Genomic DNA, 20,953 nt, shown 5'->3' on the forward strand with positions numbered 1-20,953 from the left:
ACACTCCCAGTTTCCCCGCCCGAGGGGATTTTCAATTCTCCCCCCCTCTTCCCCCCCCCACCCTATCCAGCCACGCCACTGACTACGAACTATTCATGTAGGCGATGTGGCTGAGTTGTTAAGGGCTTGGCTTCCGAACTTGGGGGGTCCTCGGTTTTGAATCTCGGTGAAGACTGGGATTTTAAATTTCGGGATTTTTAGGGTGCCTCTGAGCCCATCCAGCTCTAATAGGTACCTCCCTTTAGTTGGGGGAAAGTAAAGGCGCTTGGTCGTTGTGCTGGCCACATGACACCCTGCTCGTTCACCGTTGGCCACAGAAACAGATGACCTTAACATCATCTGCCTCCAGAGGCAACTTTGTCCTACGCAGTTAACCCGACGGGCGTTTTAAGAATATTTCCTGACAGGCGTGGACCGGGAACTCTTCGCACGTGACCAAGTCTGAATGTTCCACAATGGTAGAGACCTATAACACACAGAGCGCAACGTCAGGGTCCGGTCCGCTCACTGTAAAAAAAAAACATAAACAAAATGGACGTCTGTTTCCGCTTTCATAGTTCGCGATGAATAAGGCAGACGATATAAACGTCATCTGTTTCTGTGGGCCAAGGTTGAAGAGCGTATCACGTGGCAACATGCTGGCCCGCAGGGGGGGGTGCAAGAGTATCATCAACTGTCTTGTTTTAATATTTAAAAAAAAAGAACTGTGGCCCCTCCCCTCCCCCATTCGGGCCCTCATACCTAATCGATATTAAATGCTCAGTAATTTTTTTTTTCATGAAATAAACAAATGAGAAACTAAGCACGGGAACAAAGTCTTTCACTGTACAACATCCGGTGAGACCCGTGCTTGCCTACGTTCGATCAAACAAAAAAAAACTGCAGACGTTGACTGTGGCTGCCGAAACTGTCAATAACTTTACTACTGAATTGCTTTTCGTCGCCATGGACAAGCGGGCGATGAACGCTTATGGCGCAGTTCTAATATTCTTCTTTGCATTGCAGCGCTTGCATCGTTTTAGGATGAAGACAAAAAAAATACAAGTTGAACTGACTGTTGTGTGCTTGGTATACAGATTGTCTTGTGAAAGTCTACTTTGTGGCATTAAAAATAACTATAGCTATGTGCAAATACAAACAAATCGTGACGACTAACGTGCTATAGAATATGTGAGATCCTTTATACAGACAAACTTTATACAAACCTAGAATAAATCGTACATGGTTGGACATGAACTACAGATTTGCCTTTTCTAGTTACAATAATAGCATATCTTTACAACTGTACCTCAGTGAAAGCACTACTTGTTAAGTGACTACACTTTATAATATTCTAATGATGGGCCTTTAGATTTAGACTTTGAAGACAATGCGAAACATTTTCTTTAATATTAATTTATCTAACTCTTGAATCAATAATGCATTGGCACCCGCAAAGGGGTTCATGGTGGTGCACTTGCACCCTCCTGGATTCTGATTACATCTACATCTATGTAATAAAAAAAAAAACATAACTGGAAGATGTATTTCACTATAAAATATAAAAAAAAAATGGCTAAAATGTGACTACTCAGAATTCAGAGGCGCGTACGTACATGGATGGCCATCCATTCCATACGCCTAGATTAATCTACTTATTTCTACTACTACATTAGCTATTATGGTTTTAACTAAGCTTTTTTTACTTTCGATTTTTGCAGTCCATAAAAACTCAATCGTAAGAAGAAGTATAACACGAAGATGGCAATGATGACCACGCAGAAAAGAAATGCCATGACATCTACTAGAAGATACTGATAGAGCGGCATTTGTTGACCCGATGACCTCATGTAACTTCCGCCATATTTCATCACGTGATCAAACCAGAAGGCTGCTTCCTTGCTGGGAACTTTGTAAAGTTCTTTGAATAACTTTGACGCTTTCTGGATGTTATTTCTATATTTAGGATCGTCTGCTATTTCTTGAATCAATTCCGTTAATTTTTCAGAAGTTATTTCCCTTATGTCTGCATAGTGTCCAAATTCTTTCACAGCTATTCGTTTAGAATTATAAAATTGGTCTGCATAAATAGGAAGACAAAGGATTGGCACTCCATGGTACAGTGCCTCGTACTGACCATTTTTCCCACAATGAGAAACAAACACTTTAGTTTTAGGATGACCCAAGAGGTCATTTTGAGGTATCCAGTTCAAAGCTAAAATTCTGTCTGGTTTGTCAATAGTCCAGTTTACTCTCCAGACGACATTCAGATCTAGGTTTTGGAAGGCGACATCCATTTTAGATTTTATATGATCTGGTATATAAAAGTTTCCTCCACCAAATGACACTACAGCGATCCCATTGGAAGATTTATTCACGAATTGCTGGACATTTCCAGACAATGGCTTCGCCTCACTTACTGAAGACCCACCTATAAGTTTCGTGTTTGGTAAAGCAACTCGGGGATAGTCAAGTACATGATCTAGTTCCGTGATAAATATTTCAGCCTTCAATGCTATTTCCATAATAGTTGTGTAAGGCTTTTCAGGCGCGTATCTAGAAACAACGTCGCTGTCCGAAAACATGCCAAACACTGTGAAAGCAGCAGACAAAATGGCGGCTTGGACTCGTTCTGAAAAACTTTTTACGTCACTTCCTTGTTCAAAAAATAACGGCTCTGCTGCAGGACTAAACGGTATCCTGCTTTGAAAATAGTCATGCACTGTGCCAATAAGGCCAAAAGGCACATCCAACTTATAAGGCAAGACTAAATTATCTCTAGTAAATAAACAATTTTCTATTACAAAAAAGTCAGGCTTTGATTCTCTTAATGATTTTATAAAAGAGTCATCGGTAAGAACTCTGTCAGTTATCTCTTTAAAAATTTCTAGCACTGGGAAGAGGCTGCTGATGGTTAAAATTTCCCCATTCCAAAATCGATCAATCATTTGCGTTTTCCCATACACATGGTCTTCGACGTCCCCGAGGTAATCCCCATATTTCATGACATTAATCTCTTTATGTTGGATGAGACCTTTGTTGGCCAGGTATTCGGGAACACAAATGGTAACGTTGTGGCCAAGTTTTACTAAAGCTTGGCCAATTTCGGAGTGGAAGATAAAATAGCTGGTCATGGGAGTTGGCATCATGACAACGTTCTTGGCTCCACAGAGATAAGGGGCGACTATCGAAGCCTTTAGCAGCAGTCTGATCACGGGCAGTAACATGTTGATCTGTGAAGAAAAATAAAGAGTTTGAAATTTTGTTTACAACTGAATCAAAATATCAAAAAGTGTATTATTGGCGAGTTTATTAGCGGCCTAAAAGTACGTCACATATAACTCACCCCTAAAATTACACCCAGAAACATCTCTAATAATCAAAGAACAAAACAGTTCGCATAAATCTGTATATTATGCATACGGAAGACAAAATAAGATCTTTTATATTACAAAACCAAATTAATTAAATAATTAACAAAATTTTGACCTGTTTTGAGATTTTGATTTATGCTAATATAAACTCACTTTCTAACATCTTGATTTGTGGTGGAATTGATAAGTTCTTATATCAAAGTCTACAAAATACAAGTAACAAACTTGAAGAAGTGTAACTATAAATTTAATTAAAACAAGTCAACTAGTTATTGTTGCTTGTTATTGTTACTTGTTATAATAACTTGTTATTATTGCTTGTTATTATTGCTTGCTATTATTACTTGTTATTATTACTTGTTAATATTACTTGTTATCATTTCTTGTTATTATTAATTGTTACTTGTTTTATTACATGTTATTGTTACTTGTTATTTTTCCTGTTACTGTTACTTGTTTTAATTACTTATTATTAGTACTTGTTATTAGTAGGCCTACTTGTCATTTTTGCTTGTTACTATTACTTGTTATTATTACTTCCCCCCCCCTCCCCGTCTTTCCTTTAATCGCTGTGATTTGTAAATTTTCGCTATGGAAATTTGTTGTGATTACACGGACTCTTTTCTCATATAAAGAAAACACACCAGAAAATACACACAACATAAAACAGACACAACATAAAGAGTTCATTCAGCGACTACACACAGGTATCTTGGTCCTTTTCATGTTCCCTGATCAACGAGCGGCGGTGATATAGCCTGACCGAGTGAGGTTCGAACGAGTTTATGTATCGCTCTGTTCTTGCTTTGACTGACAGCAGTCGCCCACTTCGCGACGACCTGACGTAGTTCTGATGGAGCGGGTGGCCGTTGTCTTCCAAGATTTTTTCCATTTTTCTTAAACACTTTTGTTCAAAAAGTTCCTTTAACTCTTTCTCTCCTAACTGACGACACCAGCGTTGATTCCACCAGAATGTGATAAATAATTACGGAGAGAAAGAGTTAAATGTGGTAATATTGTGAGTGTAATTTTGATGCCCTTTTTATGATGTTTTCTAGACGGCGCAACAGGTTAGATGAAGCGTTGCCTTGCCAACACGTTATTCCGTATGTTAGCATAGACCTTGCAATCTATAGGGTATATGATGTAGATAGGGCCGGTCTTATGCCACTGCAACCTATGCGACCGCAATGGGCCCCGCACTTTCATAGGCCCCGCGCGAATATAAATCTAAATCTATCTCAACCTCTTAAAAAAAATAGAAGCGATATTTTGCTAGTAGATAGTAATCTAAAAGGCAGATCTGAATGTTTATCGGCATTTTTTTTGGTAAACTAATATCTCGTAAAGATAATTTGACAGTGATTTTGTACTTACTAAAGAATGAATAAAATGCAAAGACGAATTTATTTTCTAATACAAAATCTTAATTTTCACTTATTATCCTTAATCCCGAATAGGCCCCGCGAAATTCGTTTCGCATAGGGCCCCGCAATCTGTAGGACCGGCCCTGGAGCCAGCATTTGGAGAGTGGAGCATGAGTAGCGAAGCGCTTGATATAAGAACCAACGGGTCTTGAGTTTAATAAAGGGAAAACCTGGAATTTTGAATTTCGAAATTCACAGGTCGCCAAGTCCACCCAACTCTAATGGGTATCTGAGATGCGTTGGGGAAGTAACGGCGGTTGGTCGTTCTGCTGGCCACATGGCACTCTCGTTAACCATCATACGTATAAACAAATTACCTCTACACCCAGGGCCGGCCCTAACAAGCGCGGGGCCCTATGCGAAACGGATTGCGCGGGGCCCAGTCTGGGTAAAGATAAGGATAATACGTGAGAATAAAGATTCTGTATTTGAAAATAAATTCGTCTTTACATTTTATTCATTTTTTTTTACTAAGTACAATATCATGATCAAGTTAACTTTACGAGGCTTGCGTGTTGCGAAGTCATACAGTATATCATCAAAATTCTGTTTTCTACATAGATCAGGCTCAAAAGCAATAGCAAGTATTGCCAAATTTGTTCAACCTATCTTCGTGAATTATTGACCTCATGTAATTGAATAACACCCCAATAGGACAATTTTGTCTATTTTTTTCGAAATATTTTGATGATTTCGGGAGATTTCCTTGAGCCTTTGTAAAACCATGAGGGACCCTGTAATTTAAGTTATATTTGTTTAATTTAATAATATTCATATATAATAAACGCGGGGCCTTTGATAGTGCTGGGCTCACTGCGGCCGCATAGGTTGATAAGACCAAGGACCGGCCCTAGATGTGTCCATGGAGTTTAAGTTTGCTTTGTTTTTGACAATGTTTAGCTGTTCCTCGTGGGGTCCAATGGCTGTATTAATCCTGTTTCCAATCTCTTCATCTGTGATGCGGTTTTTATAAATGCGTGCTTAGAGAGTTTAATAAAATCACACAGCCACCAATTCCTTGACTTCCTTTACCGAAAGGTCATCGCTACAGTTAAAACGCACACACGTCTCACTTGACTGATTGCACGAGTACATTAGACACACAGTGGACACACAATGGACACAAAGTGGACATGACCTTCCGACCCACTGGATGCACCATTTTATTTCTGCATGTCGGACAAGAGTTTATCCCAAGTAACTTTTGAGAACAAGTCATCATCATCATCATCATCATCAAACTCCATTAGAGTGAGGGCTTGAGAGGCTCAAATCCTCTCTTGCAAAAGCCCTGGACAGAAACCCTGCTGTCTTGCGTAGTGCATAAATGTCGCCATACAGGTCGAGAATTTTGGGTTTCCCAGACCTGTCGAGACGGAGATCAGCAAGTCTGGGGCAGTCAAACAGAATATGAGGCACGGTTTCCTCTTCTTCCCCGCATCGGGGGCACCGTGAATCAAAATTTGGCCATAGCCGCGAGAAATATGAGCCAACAGGACAGTGGCCTGTCCTGCACTGTGCTATAATAGCTTTCTCAGGCCTGGACAGCCTCCGCCACGGGGAAGTTCGGTCAGGGCTCCTCGTGCGCTCCCAGACTCCACGGGCTTTTTGGGACTTGTCCCAGCACTCAAACCACTTTTCCATTTCTGTTTTTTTGTATTATAGCCAGGGCTTGATGAAAGCTTACAGCCTGATCAGTGGGTGGAATTTGCCCTCCCTGGTGGGCCAAAGAGTCTGCAATTGTGAGAACAATTAATCTTCTCTGTACTCACTCGTCATTAAATAGCAGGACCGGACTTAACCATTGCGGGGCCCTGTGCGAAGCGGATTGCACAGGGCCCAGTTTGGGTAGGGATACTGATAATATCGCCGTTTAATTTGCACACCAATATTCTACCCCAACTCCCACCCCTAACACACCAACTCGAGATTACTTACTTTTACAATAGATTCAAAAGTAGACCTTGTTATAAAAGATAGGCTCTAAAAATGTACCGCCCTTTTTTTTTCGTTTTTTTTTTTAAACATATTTTAATTTAACTTCGCTGAAGCATTACTCAACAGTTATTTTATTTCAGAACTGTCAAATTTCTTTCATGACAGGCGGCTTCGGAACGAGACAGCTGGAGATCACTTTCAAAGGCCGCGGGATAAACATTTAAAGCCAAAAGGAGATCTATTGCCGAGGACAGACGTCGACGGCGAAAAGAAAATCTAAATCTACTGAAATGGAAAATGGTAATTTCCACGTTGTTTGTGGCATAATATGAAGGTCGCTTCTGGGACTGCGTAACCAAGGGAAATACTGCATTCCTAATTAATCTTCGGACTCGAAGACAAGCCTTATTTTCATTATATTGAACGAATCCCAACTGCTATAAAAGCTTTACACATAACCTAATTCATTCAAGCGAAGCAAAGCATTGCATTGACCGGAAATTGTTTTTTTTTGTGTGCTAACTTGTTGTTTGAGACACGGGAAAAAAAAGTTTGACCTAGACCTTGAGTGGAAGCAGACGTGTTGTTATTGGTGTTCATGTGTGCAATATTTCTTTTTCAATCATCTACATTTTTGGATAATTTAATGTGATTCAACTATTGGATATTCCTTACAACTTGGATTATTGAGACAGCACGGATTATTGGAGCAGATTGGATTATTTATTACGCAAAGGTAGGACTGTTTTCTTAGAAGCAAAATAGAAGAAAAACCAACATTAAACCTCGTAAGATTTTATTTGCAGATTTGTATGGCTACTGAATTGTGGGATAGCTTGTAGCATAGGCAAGGAGATTCGAGAACTAGATTATAATCTAGATCTAAATGTAGAATAGGCTTGAAATAACACAAAGCATTGATGAAATCTTACAAATAATGAAGAAATATAGATCTAGATTTATAGACTCTAGTCTATTTGTCATTATAACTGTTTGTAGATCTATATATATAGATCTAGAATGTGATCAAATCTATAAATAGTATAAACAATGAGTCTAGGCACTATTAGCATTGTCACGTCTTCGATCGATCCTCAATGATATGTAGATCTATTCTATATTTTTTTAGTCTTATCTACTAGAATCTAGATCTTCTTCGTTCTCTAGATCTAATTTAGAACTAATATGCAAAGTTCTTGCAGAATATTTTTTCTTCTATTTTTCTTCTTTTTTTTTTTTTTACACATAGGCCCCTAATCTAAGAGATCTTACCCGCCCCAAGAACCTTTTTATTATTTATTTTACTATACGCACGCACTTAAAACACACATCAGGGCCGGTCTTAGGCATAGGAAAACAAGCAGCAACCTATACCTCGGGCCTCCAATTATTCGGGGCATCGCTAAGGACTTACAACAATTACAGCAATTTTTTTAAAAGAAAAATAGCCAAAACTTGTGCCCAAAGTTACTGACTAGGTTTTTAAATAAAATGCTTCCATTTTTTTCCCCGCTTTTTATTTTATATTTTTATATTTCATTTGGGGCTATCAAATTCACTTTGCCTAGGGTCTCCAATTATCTAAGGCCGGTCCTGGACACTCTCACACACACATATAACGCACGCACATATAACGCACGCACGCAAACACACACACACACACACTCTATGATGCTATTTTCTATCTCCTGCTGCAATTGACGTCTGCCATTGTAAGCTTGGAGAGAGCAGTCTAATAAGCCGTAAGGTAAGTGACACTCTCAGGCATTCACAACAGTTTTTACTGCATCGTTTTAAACAATGACTGCACATACAACACCTCAATATACCCCCCCACACACACACACTTTTAAGGCCCATGTATCTCTAATAACCTTGCCCTGATTTGCATGTTCTCTTTTGCATGTTTCTTTTTTTTCTCTCTTTTTTTTCTTTATCAAATTCTCATGTTTTTACTTTCATTTCATGATATTATTGTGTTACATTATTAGTTTGAATGTTACATTTCATTTCTTCAACGTCTTTTTAATTCTATTACGTAGAAATAGTTAAAAACTTGTATTATATTTTTTTTCTGTATAATAATACCCCCCTCTCCCAGCTATTTAGATCTATAATATGGTGAAGCCATGACTAATAATAAGTATAGTTGTCAACTCAGCTTCTTAAGAATCCTTTAGATTTCTGCATATTTAGTAAACTTATTTCTTTCTAAGATTATTTTTATTTAGATTATAACTTATAACATTATCAACAAAATATGTCTTCAACTCTTTTAATTTAGATTATCTAAATATATACAATTCTCTTCTTCCCTCAAGAGATTTGTCGAGTAGTAAGGAGTAGAGGAAAGATCACTCTGCGGATAGTCAACAAGAAAACAGTTGGGGGGGGGGGAGAACACGTTGTCACAAAATACCAGGGCAGGACCGTTGCAATATCACTCTTTTTTTTTTATTTCTACCTCACGTTAAATAAAAAAGGGGGGGGGGAGTAATCTACTCTGTAGTAACTATCGAGGCGACAGAGCACGCTCAAGAGTTTGGACACATTGGGAAGATCACTCTTTTATTTTTGCAACTCGGACGGAGGGAGTTATCCTAGGTAATTTAAGAGCGAAAAAAAAAAGAGAATTTTCGTCTGTGTATTTCAGATTTGTATGAGTTTTCAAAAAATTGTAATAATTTCCGGATATTTCCAGGACTTTTTCGTATTTTTGCAATCTCAGGAGATTTCCAGGACCTCCTGACAGGAGGCCGCGGGAAATCTGTTAAAAGTTATAAAATGGTTTAATTTATTAATTTATACACCTAAAATTAGCGCGGGTCCTAGAAAAGTGCTGGGCCCACTGAGGTCGCATAGGTTGCAGTGGCCTATGGTTGGCCCAGCAAAATAGCTACGCCGCCGGTCGACTTGTGAATTTATATTCTCTCTTTCACTCTTTGATTTGATTATGAATTCAGCAAATGTTGTCATTAACATTACGACTTTAGAAACTCTTTTATTTAGATTATGATTTAATGAGCTCTTCTTTTTTTAGATTATAACGTAACTTTTTATTTAGATTACAGATAATTAAGGTTATGACTCTTACTATTTAGATAAGGTCTTGACCTAAAAGGTCATTGTTTGTCTCATTTTCTACGGTCGAATGTTTGCGAAAGGAAAAAAAAAATCTGCAATATAACTTTGCTTCTGAATATATTTTAATTAAAAAAAAATGAATTGTTTTATTAATGTTAAAATAAAATTTATTACGTGATATTATGATGTCTTGACACAATATTATTGTGGTGTGTTTCTAGGTCCTGACCTAAATGTGATGAGTTGACAATATATAGATGACATGCTATCACACTGTGATGTACTTCTGTCTCGACCTAAGTGTGATTACTTCACACAATGTCATTATAGACTTGTGCTGATCTAAGTGTAATGACACAATGTCATATTGTGGAGGTCAGTTTTTTCCAACATACGGCCCGTAGGCTTTTTCCTGCCCTCTTTGCCATCTTATTCAACCCAATGAAACATTGACCCACAGTGCATGAGTCGGCAGAAGCTAGCTAAAATTGGTTTCGACATTTTTTTGGGTGGGAGGGAGGGAGGGGGATAATGACCAAAGAGTCTGTTGTATTCTTTTTGATCCCCTTCCTAAAATTGTTTGGATATGACTGGTGTTTACTAAACAAAAATGGTCTCTCTCTCTGTTGTGATCCTTCCTATAATATTTTTAAAATTGGTAAGAATCATCCTGGGTATCACAGACTTTAAAAAATTAATGGAAACCATACAAATGGCATCCACTCACATTAAAAAATGTACAAGTCCGGCATCTAAATACGACTAAATAAAACTGATTTTATTCCGGAATTTATTATTTCATACTATATGTTTAAACTTGGTTAGAATCATCTAAGTCTTTGATTAAAAAAAAAAGGATTGTAAGCAGCTTGCATGCAAGAATAATTTTTAAAACTACTATAATAATAATAATTATTTTTCTTCTTGTTCCTATGCTACTTATATTTATTTCCCCTTAATTTGAAGGCAGCACAGTTGACACGCATCATTTCACTCTAGACACGTCTGCTGCACACGGAAACAGAGACGTGCCGACGGCACTCATGAATTGACAAGTCTGACCCAGCGGGTCATTCTCTTCCCACCCACCGACCCCCATTTCAAACAGACCACAATAGTATTCAACATTTCAGCAGGAATAAGAAAAAATGTGGACAAGATCAATCTGCCTTTTGAAGTTACGACTTATGTTTGAAATGAACTTTTGTTTTGTTTGATTGTCACTGCTATGATGCCACTTTCAGCGCTTTAGGGGTGGGTAGGAAGGTCCATCTCAACTTCAAGTTCTGTTTTTTTATTTGGTTCTTTTTCTTCCCCACACAATCCAGAGTTAAGATTTACATTTGTTTTGTTTAGAACAATGTTTATTTTATTGAGGTAAATTTCAATTGTGTGTGTGTGTGTATAAAGTGAGGATTGGACTTTGTAGCCATCTTCGAGTTTATAGGACAATAGGAAAATGGCCGAGGTTCCGCGTACGCGGCCTTCGGCCGAGACTCTAGTCCGCGAGTTCGGAGTGACCCTATCACTGGAAATGACAGTAAGACCGCTGCCATCCCTGCGAGAGGTTTGGACTAGGATGTTGATAATCTCCAACGCCGTAGGAACATCCTAAACATGTAAAAAATTAAAAAAAAAATATAATAGTTCTGATTCGCTTAAAATACATTTTTATTCGAATTATGTAAGTTGAGCTGTGTGTGTTGAGTACAAGAATGTTTAGTTGGCCTCCGTCAGTCGTAGAACGATTATGGTTCATCTCGAACACTTTTTTCATGTGACTGTGGAGCGGGGCCGGTCCTACAGGTTGCGGGGCCCTATGCGAAACGGATTTTGCGGGGCCTAATTTGGGTTGTGATAAGGATAAATAAGTGAAAATTAAGATTTTGTATTAGAAAATAAATTCGTCTTTGCATTTTATTTATAGTTTACTAAGTACAAAATCACTGTCAAAAATTAACTTTACGAGCAATCAACAGAAGATAGTAGTTTTTCCAACAAAAAGCCGATAAACATTCAGATCTGCCATTTAGATTTACTATCGACTAACAAATTATCGCAGTTTTTTTTTCAAGAGGTAGAGATAGATATAAATCTATATTTGTATGCCAGTGACTATTAAAGTAAATTAAGTATTAGAACTTCTTGTTTTGGTTAAAATTCGGCTTATCATTACATTTTTATTAAATGAAAGGTGACAATGCCGTTTTTTGTATTTTTTAATCGCCAGTAGGATTGGCGTTTTCGATATTGAATGACACCCCGAAAAGATAATTTTGTCTGTTTTAAGGAGATTTTCATCAGTTTTCAGAAGATTTTAAAAATTTCAGCAGATTTTCATGACTTTTTCTTATATTTGATAATTTCAGGAGAATTTCAAGAACCCTTTAATATTAAGTCAAAATGGTTTAATATAATAATTTACACCTAGAATTCGCATCGCGCGGGGCCTATGAAAGCGCGGGGCCCACTGCGGCTGCATAGCTTGCAGTAGCCTAAGACCGGCCCTGGCTTGCTCATTGGATAGTACAATGAAGTGCACTGCATGGTTATTTATGCGTTTCATCATAAACCAATAAAAGGTTGAATATACATATGATATATATATTATTACTTGATTTATCTATCTAAAAACAGACAACACTTATGAACATCAAGACTTACTTTTTCACTTCTTTTACAAAAGCATCACAGTAACAAGACATAAGACTGGCCACTTTCGATACAATACACTAGTCTCAATTTAAACATCGGTTTAAACATACCATCATTATTGAGATGCCTCGAGTCAGGTATTCAAGAAAATTAGCATGTGTATATTTCAGTGGATCTACTTCCTAGCTCTCTACAATGTATGTATGTATTCGTCTTTGTATCTGGCTGTGTTGGTGTTTGTGTCTGGCTGTGTCTGTGTTTTTGCCTAAGCGTGTTTGTGTTTGTCTGTGTCCGCGTTTGTGTTTGTCTGTGTCCGTGTTTGTGGTTGGCTCTGTCCGCGTTTGTGGTTGGCTCTGTCCGCGTTTGTGGTTGGCTCTGTCCGCGTTTGTGGTTGGCGCTGTCCGCGTTTGTGGTTGGCGCTGTCCGCGTTTGTGTCAGTTACTGTAATACCCGGTACTCTCTATTGCCTCAATTTTTAATGCTTTTTTTTTTTTGGCATAAAAGGGGGAGGGTTTGGTGTGGAGCTAGCGACCCAACCCTGTAAAATGTCAATAGCTACAGAAACGGCAAACTTAAAAAAAAACAGAAGAAGCCGATGAGAGGCTGTGGAAGTGCCCGACGTTTGTAGGAGAAAGCTTGCAGCCGTATGCGCCTAAGTCTAAGTAAGTAGATCTATAGAAGAAATAAAAAAAAACTATATTATTATTATCAAACGAGAATCCTTGGGGATTTATTAACATACTTTCCACGCCCCAGCCTGACGATTATTTCGCCGACACTGTGACATAGCGCAGAGAGAAATTGTTCCTCGGGCATGGATTTTAAAATATTGGTTGAAAGTAATTAAGTTTTTTCAGTGGAGGAAAGCCCGTGACTTGTAGCTGTATTAAAGAAATATCGATGTCCGTATTGGAAATTTTCACACAAATTTTTTTTTTAAAAAGTTATCTTCTCTTTGTTCGGTCTTCGCTTTTAAGAGCAATAAAATACGGGAACAAAGAAAAATGTGGAGAAATGGGGTGGAGTGTCAATGTCACATAAGGTAACTTAAAGAAAAACGTAATGAAACATGCAAAATAATAAAAAGTATCTTTATATAAAGAAATACCTTTGCGCGTACAACTTTATCTATGGGGAAAAACTGCACATTTATAGTATTAAGTCTGAATACTGTAAGATTTATTTCCCTTTTTCGACATCACAGATCAAGCTGAAGTTTTGCTAAATTATTTATTGCTGTTAACTAATTATGAATCAATCGAAAAATTATTAGTTAATGTAATAATTAGTATTCAACTACAGAGCTTCTCAACGTTACTTTACACTGCACAACGAAAATGCGTCTCTTTTTTTCTCTGGCTTTGGGTGGCACTTGGTAGTATCTCTCTGTTTCACAACATTGTGTTTAGGATCTGTTCTGAATAGTGCGTTGGTGCGCACTGTGTATCGTGAATACTGGTGTGCGCTACAAGGTCAATACTGATCATTGGGAAGACATAGCTCCAGACTAGACCACACCAGGTGGAGAGAGACAGTGACCAAGAAAGCTATGGACAGTGAAAGCACATAGGTCTCAGCCCAGGAAGAAAAAACGTACAATACGAAAAATGGCCAGCTCCTCTACCACCGAAGCAAAAGCCACCTTAACCTGCGCTATTTGTGGACGGGAGTGTCTCTCCAAAAATAGGGCTCCACAGCAGATGAGAAAGTGTGCGAGATGAACCATAGTCGTTCTACGACTGAAGGAGGCCAATAATTAGGGCGCTATTTAATTTTTTCTCTGAATACAACAGTGGTAGTAGTGGCTGACCTCCCTCTATCGTAGAACCTTTATGGCCCATCTCGTTTATGTGACTGTTGAGCCCTTTAGCCAATAAAGCTATGGACTGCAACAAGAACATGGACAAAAAGAAAAATGGCCAGCTCCTCTACCACCAAAGCGAAAGCAAATCTTAACCTGCGATAAGTGTGGACGGGAGTGTCTCTCTGAAATAGGGCTTCACAGCCACACGTGTTATGATGGACATTTAAATATAAATACACTTGAAATAAGAACACTCTCAGGTAAACACAAACAAGTTTAATCAGCCATCTTGGCTACCAGAGTAGTTTCCCCTGTGCATGGGCACAACTCTCCCTACCGTATAACATTCCATCAACAATATGAAAAAGTGTTTTACGAGATGAGCCTTACGTTGATGGAGGCCTTCCCGTCCACATATAAGGCAGGTTAAGGTTAGGGCTTTGGACAATCGAGATGAAAGCCTTATCATCTTATGAAATACAGACGTTACTTCAAAAATACGTCCTACGCATGTTCCTAGGTCAATCTAGGCATGCATGTTAATCAATGACTTAAATTCTGCCAAGTCATTGCTTTTCCTGGATGACTCAGGCAACCCTAGATGGATATTCTGCAACAACAAAAATTGTATTCACTACTGCCAGCGACTTTGCTTGAACATATGTAAGAAGATATAGATTACCTGAGGCGGCCTTAGCAATGCGTGGGGGCCAGGGCCGGAGGTAAGTATGTCGAGACCCCGGGCGTCATTTTTGTGGAGGCTCTTACACTTCTTCGAAAGCTTTAAAGAAAATTTACTTATTAATTTAAAAAAATGAATAAAATTGTTTAATATGCATTTTTGGTAACCAAAAAAAAGTACATTTTTAGGGTTTATTCGATGTAGTAAATCCGCAGTATATTTGTGACCAATTAGTAGAAGACGCTTTTTAACCACGATAGTGATGCCAACTGTAAGATTTACTCTTGGTAAAAATGCGACAAAAACATTGTTCTTCTCCCTAATGTTGCTGACCTGTCGAAATATGGATTTTTTTCTCTATTGTGTGGTCCATTTCTTGTGGATGTCCATGGGAAGTAGCCCCGCCTGCCCTCCCTTAAATCCAACCTTGCGTGTGGCCATTGGCCAGTGTCGGGGTCCACGAATATATGCAAGATGAGCTGACTGGGAGAAAAGATTCTCTTTACCGCGGGGCTCCCTTAATGCTCCTGCCTCTCCCCCCCCCCATTCCCCCCAAGGGATGCCTCTGAAGACTGGCTCCGCTCATAAGAGACACTTTTTTTTATTCTGACCGGCCGATGCAGCTGCTTTCAATTAATTGTCTTGTCCAGTGTCGGATTTTGGTAAGTGGAAGATTGACATTTCATGCAAATGTAGGAAATATTAGTAATATATATATATATATATATATATATATATATATATATATATATATATATATATATATATATATATATTAAGTGGCAAAAGATATAAAGTGCTTTTAAATTCCATCTCATTTTCATTATTTTCTTTTATTTAATGTAAATATTTTGTAAAACAAATTAACAACAAAAATAACAACATATTTAAATATGCGGAGGCTCTCTCGAAAGTTGCTCAGAGTACCACGCCATGTTCCACAACTGTTTCCTATGGAATACATTAGGAAGGATCGGAGGATCTTTTTCGATTTCAGTTGTTTGAATACCATCAAGAAAAAGAAGATTAAAACTTCAGTACATTATATTATTCTTTCTAAAATAGATAAATAGATAGGGCTTCACAGCCACATGTGTTACGATGGACATTTAAAAATAAATAGACATGAAATAAGAACACTCTCAGGTAAACACAAACAAGTTTAATCAGCCATGTTAACTACCAGAGTAGTTTCCCCTGTGCATGGGCACATCTATTATTCTTTCTAAAAATCAAAGAAAATGAACAAACTATATACGTATATAGGCTTTTACTTGCTTGTAGATATATAGAACATTATCGTATTATAAACTAGCAACATTTCTACTTCAAATGTACATTTCTTTCCTTCTCTGTTCCCCTTTCTCTCTCTCTCTATTTCTTAGTCTCTGTTTCTGTTCCTCACCTATCTCTGTCTCCTCTCTCTCTCTCTCTTTGTCTCTCTTTCTGTTCCCCCTCTTTCCCTCTCTCTTTTGTTTTCTCTGTCTTTATGTTCCCCACCTTTCTCTATGTCACCTTTATCTAAGTCTCTCTCTCTCTCTCTCTCTCTCTTTCTGTTCCCCACTTCTCTATCTTAGTCTCTCTTTATCTCTTTTTTAGTCTCTATTACTCGCTTTTTCTGCCCCCACCTCTCTCTCCCTTTCTCTGTATCATCCCCTCTCCATCTCGCATTCACTCTCTTACTCTACACCTCTCATTCTTCCCCCTGCTCTCTCTCTGTGCTGTCTTACTCTCTTTGTCTCTCGTCATACGTCCGTCTGTCCGTCCGTCTGTCTCTGTATATCTATTTGTCTGTCCAACATTACTAAACGATCACGTTGATCACAATGTTATATTGTCTTGTTATAAATAATAATACTTGACGATGTACGCCCGATTGTTAAAAATTATTCAAAATAGTCTTTCTCTTAGATGGAGCTACATTGTCCAATAAATTATGCCTAATAATCGTTATTAATCTTTTTTTACTTTATTTTTAGTCAGTAGTTTCCAACACAATCTGATTATTATAAATTGTGCAAAAAGTGTGGCTATCAAAGCAGCGAAAAGAAATGCTATAACATCTAGTAACAAATATTGGTAGAGCGGCATTTGTTGACCCGATGACCTCATGTAACTTCCGCCATATTTCATCACGTGATCAAACCAGTAGGCAGCTTCCTTGCTGGGAACTTTGTAAAGTTCTTTGAATAACTTTGACGCTTTCTGGATGTTATTTGTATATTTAGGATCGTCTGCTATTTCTTGAATCAATTCCGTAAATTTTTCAGAAGTTATTTCCCTTATGTCTGTATATTGTCCAAATTCTTTCACAGCTATTCGTTTAGAATTATAAAATTGATCTCCATAAATAGGAAGACAAAGGATTGGAACTCCATGGTACAGAGCCTCGTACTGGCCATTTTTCCCACAATGAGAAACAAAAACTCTAGTTTTAGGATGACCCAAGAGGTCATTTTGAGGAATCCAGTTCAAAGCTAAAATTTTGTCTTGTTCAAATGTCCCATTTATCTTCCAGATAACATTTAGATTTAGTTTTAGAAAAGCATTTGCCATTTTAGTTCTAATATAATCTGGTATATAAATATCCCCGCCTCCAAATGACACTAAGACAATTCCATTGGGAGACTTGTCCACAAAATGTTTAATATCTCCAGACAATGGCTTAGCCTCGCTCACTGAAGATCCACCTACAAGTTTCGTATTTGTTAAAGTCACTCGAGGATAATCAAGTATATGATCAATTTCCGTGATAAATATTTCAGCCTTCAATGCTATTTCCCTGATTGATATGTCAGGCTTCTCAGGGGCGTATCTAGACACAACGTGACTGTCCGTAAACATGTCATAAACAGTAAAAACAGCAGACAAAATGGTGGCTTGGACTCGCTGTAAAAAACTTTTTCGGTCAGTTTCATGATTGAAGACCAACGGGTCTACAGCAGGACTGAACGGTATCCTGCTCAGAAAATAATCGTGCATTGTGCCAATAAGCCCGAACGGCACATCCAGCTTGTAAGGCAAAACAAGAACATTTCTTGTGAACATGAAGTTTTCTATCACCAAAAAGTCTGGCTTTAATCCACGAAGGGTTGTTATAAAAGCTTCATCCGTAAGAACCTGGTGAATTAGGTCTTTAAATAATTCTATCGTAGGAGAGAGGCTGCTGACAGTTTGAATCTCTCCTGCCCAGAATTTTTCAATCATTTGTGTTTTTTCGTACAACAGCGCCTCGACGTCGCCGAGGTATTCGCCGTATTTTATAATATTGATCTCTTTATGCGGGACGAGTCTTTTGTTGGCCAGGTAGTCCGGGACACATATGGACACGTTGTGGCCAAGTTCTACTAAAGCTTGGCCAATGTTGGCGTGGTAGATCAAGTAGCTCTTGCTTAGAGGTGGAATCATGACAACATTTTTGGCTTCACAGACATTTAGAGAGAAGGTGGAAGCAATTATCAGAAGTTGAATCACAGATGACGACATGGTATTGTTCTGTACAAAAAAAAAGGTTAAGGCAGAACTATTGTTACACATTTTTCTACAACTAAGTATCTACAACAAGAAATCTAAGAATAAAAAAAGTAATTCCCCTTTCAGACATTATGATGTATAGGGCAAATAAGCTAAAGGCCATCTGTTTGTAGGGTCCAAGGTTAACGAGGGTGTCATGTGGCCAGCACAACGACAACCGATAATTTTTCCCTAACTAATGCCAGGTACCCATTAGAACTGGGTGGACTCAGGGGCGCCCTGAAGTAAATGTCCCAGTCTTCGCCAGGATTCCAACCTGGCACCCCATGGTTCGGAAGGCAAGTGCTTTACCACTCAGCCACCGCGCCTCCAAATCTAAGAATGACTTGTAGACATTTTATATTTTATATGAGCTCGCATTTTGGATTTAGATCTATAGTTAAGTCCTTTTTATTTTCTGGTATAAGAAACATGTTTTAAACACAATTGATGATCACATTTTAAACACACAATTTATTTATTCATTTTTTAAACACAATTTACAATGGCATTAAATGAACACATGTCATTTCACCTTCACCTATCCCTTAGTCTATTGGACCCTTGTGGCACCACATTGGCTTTGTAAACCTTTCTTATCCATTCCTGTCTGTTTTTTTATCCAAAGTTTTTTTGCCTTGGATAGAACCTCCCCCAATGGCAGGCCCGTCCATTTCCTTCTTTCTTCTTCTATTTACACATAATTAAAAAAAAATTTTTTTACACAAATGATTTGCACTCTGTCTGATCGTACTGTAAGTGAAAAAACACACAAAAAAAAAACAGTAAAAAAAAACGGAACACAATAAAAAAAAAACAAGTTAAAAAAACGGAACACACAAAGACAAAAAGTAAAAAAAAAACGAAACGCAAAAAGCAAGTAAAAAAAAAAAAACGGAACATAAAAGCAAGTTAAAAAAAAAACGGAATACAAAGAGCTAGTTAAAAAACGGAACACAAAAAAAAAAACAAGTAAAAAAACGGAACACAAAAGCAAGTAAAAAAAAACGGAACACAAATAGCAAGTTTAAAAAACGGAACACAAAAAGCAAATAAAAAAAAGTGTAATGCGTGGCCCTTAGAGAATTTTTATCGCCAACCCACTCCTATGGGAATGAACAAATAAAAAATGAATCTCTATTCTTTGACACAAGAAAGCCAAAATGTCGAATGTTAGGTCGCGCCATGTTGAAACAAGCAAATTTGTCAACTGTAAGAATACCACTGCCTTCCAAAGCCTTAAAGTCAAGGGAAGTAAGTCTATTGAAGATTTTCTGACTAATGATCATTCACAGTAATCTGCACTTTGTTAAAATTTTAAGTTTTAGTTATAAGTGTACTAAAATAAAAGAAAGGTTCAAAATTTTAAAGTATTGGACATTTTCATAAATGGAAGCTAGCTTTTTGGAGTGTCCAGTCTATAGAATACAATAATATTGATAATTTATACATTTTAAAAAGTATTTTTTAGAAGTATAGATTAAAAAAAAAATATTTTAAGAAAACTTTAAAAAAAAATGACAATCTTATTTAATCGAAAGAATTGCATTTTCAACGATATCTCTCAATACTGTAAAATGTATTTTCCTTTTTTCTCTATGAAACAATTAATTAATTACCACTAATTAACTTATTGGAGGCGCAGTGGCTGAGTGGTAAAACGCTTGACTTCCAAACCGGGGGTCCTGGGTTCGAATCCTGGGGAAGACTGGGATTTTTACTTTTAAGATCTTTAGGGCACCTCTGAGTCCACCCAGCTCTAATGGGTACCTGACATTAGTTAGGGAAAAGTAAAGGCGGTTGGTCGTTGTGCTGGCCACATGACACCCTCGTTAAATTGAGACATTGAAACAGATGACCTTTACATCATCTGCGCCATAGACTACAAGGTCTGAAAGCGGAACTCAATTAACTAATTAGTTGTTAATTGTTATGATTTTTTAAGGACCAGTGCCAAGTTTCAAATTGATCCGAGAATGGGGAGTGGGAATAATAAGGTATACAAATTTATACAAGACAGACAGACAGACGGAATGAGTTAATGTAAGCTTTGTAATTAAACAGTAATAACTAAATAATAAATTACTTACCTAGATTTTTCCTGTCAGTTAATAAATCTTTACAGTGTCAATATTATCACGCAGTCGCAGAGTTGAAGATTATATAGGCCTTGGTTTGACTGTGATATAAGCATGTTTTTGAACTACGATCTACCTATATGACACGGGTCAACTTACAATCAGTGGTTCAGACATTCCTACTTTTGGAGCCGATTAAAAAGGGCATTATTTTACAAATGTATTTTTTTAAAATTACATTTTGATATGGCATTTTGAGTACTGTAGAAGTTACGTACTTTATTTATTTCAATCTCTTTTGTAGGCCAGTAGGGGAGGGAGTATTTTTGGAGAATATTTAAGTGCTGCCTTTGGGGTCTCAGCAAAGACAACTCGAGATTAGAATTCGAGACTCCTTAATGGGGTTTTTAGCATTCAGC

General features: G+C 37.7%; 2 protein-coding genes across 2 annotated transcripts; both read right to left on the reverse strand.

Annotated features, from left to right (window-relative positions):
• Nucleotides 1–811: 811 nt before the first annotated feature.
• Nucleotides 812–12,577, reverse strand: LOC106052559 (UDP-glucuronosyltransferase 1A8-like). Its single transcript, XM_056011745.1, has 2 exons — nt 12,467–12,577; nt 812–3,212 (listed from the first exon to the last, which is right to left on the reverse strand). Exon 2 carries the CDS (start codon nt 3,204–3,206, stop codon nt 1,671–1,673), a length of 1,536 nt encoding a protein of 511 aa, XP_055867720.1. The 5' UTR covers nt 3,207–3,212; nt 12,467–12,577; the 3' UTR covers nt 812–1,670.
• Nucleotides 12,578–16,085: 3,508 nt separating this feature from the next.
• On the reverse strand, nt 16,086–20,669 carry LOC106054030 (UDP-glucuronosyltransferase 1A3-like). Its single transcript, XM_056013138.1, has 2 exons — nt 20,547–20,669; nt 16,086–18,438 (listed from the first exon to the last, which is right to left on the reverse strand). Exon 2 carries the CDS (start codon nt 18,427–18,429, stop codon nt 16,897–16,899), a length of 1,533 nt encoding a protein of 510 aa, XP_055869113.1. The 5' UTR covers nt 18,430–18,438; nt 20,547–20,669; the 3' UTR covers nt 16,086–16,896.
• Between the last annotated feature and the right edge of the window lie 284 nt (nt 20,670–20,953).

The sequence above is a fragment of the Biomphalaria glabrata genome, chromosome 15 (genome assembly GCF_947242115.1).
Source record: "Biomphalaria glabrata chromosome 15, xgBioGlab47.1, whole genome shotgun sequence".
Classification (NCBI taxonomy): Eukaryota; Metazoa; Mollusca; class Gastropoda; family Planorbidae; genus Biomphalaria; species Biomphalaria glabrata.